At 62.7% G+C, this 1,441-nt stretch overlaps 1 protein-coding gene across 1 annotated transcript in view; it reads left to right on the forward strand.

Annotated features, from left to right (window-relative positions):
- Nucleotides 1-1,441, forward strand: part of TCHH (trichohyalin) — a 5,413-nt gene that overhangs the window by 2,292 nt on the left and 1,680 nt on the right. The window contains 2 exon segments of the mRNA XM_049616237.1: nucleotides 1-368; nucleotides 432-1,441. The exon segment at nucleotides 1-368 is cut by the window's left edge and continues 9 nt beyond it; the exon segment at nucleotides 432-1,441 is cut by the window's right edge and continues 1,680 nt beyond it. Of these exon segments, the coding sequence (XP_049472194.1) occupies nucleotides 1-368; nucleotides 432-1,441 (1,378 nt within the window).

Here is a 1,441-nt window from a genome sequence, read left to right on the forward strand (position 1 = left end):
GCGAGCAGGAGGAGAGGCGCGAGCAGGAGGAGAGGCGCGAGCAGGAGCTGAGGCGCGAGGAGCCGCGCTTGGAGCAGGAGTTGAGGCGCGAGCAGCAGGACAGACGCGAGCAGGAGCTGAGGCGGGAGCAGGAGGAGAGGCTCCAGCAGGAGCTGAGGCACGAGCAGCAGCCTGCTGAGGAGGAGGTGGAGGCCCGTGAGCGGGACAAGAGCCGCACCTCAAGGTGGCAGTGGCAGCTAGAAAGCGAGGCCGACGCCCGTCAGAGCAAGGTCTACTCCAGGCCCCGCAGGCAGGAGCAGCAGAGGCAACGCCAGGAACGCGAAAAGAGGCAGCGCCTGGAGCTCGAGCGGCAACTGCGGGAGGAGGACGCCGAGTGGCCAAGCCGGTCCGGGTCCCTCCGGGAGGAGCGCGAGCAGCGGCTGCGCCGAGAGGAGCAGGCACGCCTGCAGGAGGAGGAAGAGCAGCGCCGAGACTTCAAATGGCAGTGGCAGGCGGAGGAAGAGAGCGAGAGGCGCCGCCAGAGGTTCTCCGCCCGGCCCCAGTTGCGGGAGCAGCAGGAGAGGCAGCTGAGGGCGGAGGAACTGCAGGATGGGGAACTGCTGCGTGAGGAGGCAGAGCAGCGTCGCCAACGACTCGAGAGGGAGCGGGAGCAGCAGATCCTCGAGGAAGAGAAGCAGCTCCGGTTGGAGCAGAGCCTCCAAGAGGATCAGGAGAGGAAGCTACGCCGGGAGGAGCAGTGCCGTGACCAAAAATGGAGGTGGCAACCAGAAGAGGAAAGCCAGAGACGCCGCCACACAGTCTACGCCAAGCCAACTCAACGAGAGCCGCTGAGGGAGGAAGAGCAGCTGCAGCGAGAGGAACTCAAGACAAGGAGGCGCCAGGAGCTGGAGAGACAATATCGGGAGGAAGAGCCGCTGAGGGAGGAAGAGCAGCTGCTAAGAGATCGGAGGCGCCAGCAGCGCGGCAGGCAGTATCTGGAAGAGGAAGAGCTGCAGCGCCTGGACAGAAAGAGGCAATTCCAGGATGAGGATCAGAGCCGCGATCTGAAATGGCAGTGGCAACCAGAAAAAGAAAATGAAGTTCGTAATCACAGGGTTTACTCCAAACGCAAAGTGAACGAAGAAAGGATCCGGCAACTCGAAGATTCCCAGGTTCGAGACAGACCATTCCGGCAGAATCGGTGGCTCCTGCAGGATGAACGGGATGAGAGAGCGCGAGAGAAAGAGAGGACCCGGCAACAGCGCGACATGCAATTCCCAGCTGAGGAACTGCTGGAGCGAGAAGAGCAAAAGGAAGCCAAAAGGCGAGACAGGAAGTTCGGCGAGGAGGAACAGCAGCAGCGCCGCCGGGAACGTGAGCAACAGCTTCGCCAGGAGCGCGACAGAAAGTTCCGTGAGGAGGAACAGCTCCTTCAGGAAAGGGAAGAACAGCTGCGCCGCCA

The sequence above is a fragment of the Panthera uncia genome (assembly GCF_023721935.1).
Source record: "Panthera uncia isolate 11264 chromosome C1 unlocalized genomic scaffold, Puncia_PCG_1.0 HiC_scaffold_4, whole genome shotgun sequence".
In the NCBI taxonomy this organism is placed as follows: domain Eukaryota; kingdom Metazoa; phylum Chordata; class Mammalia; order Carnivora; family Felidae; genus Panthera; species Panthera uncia.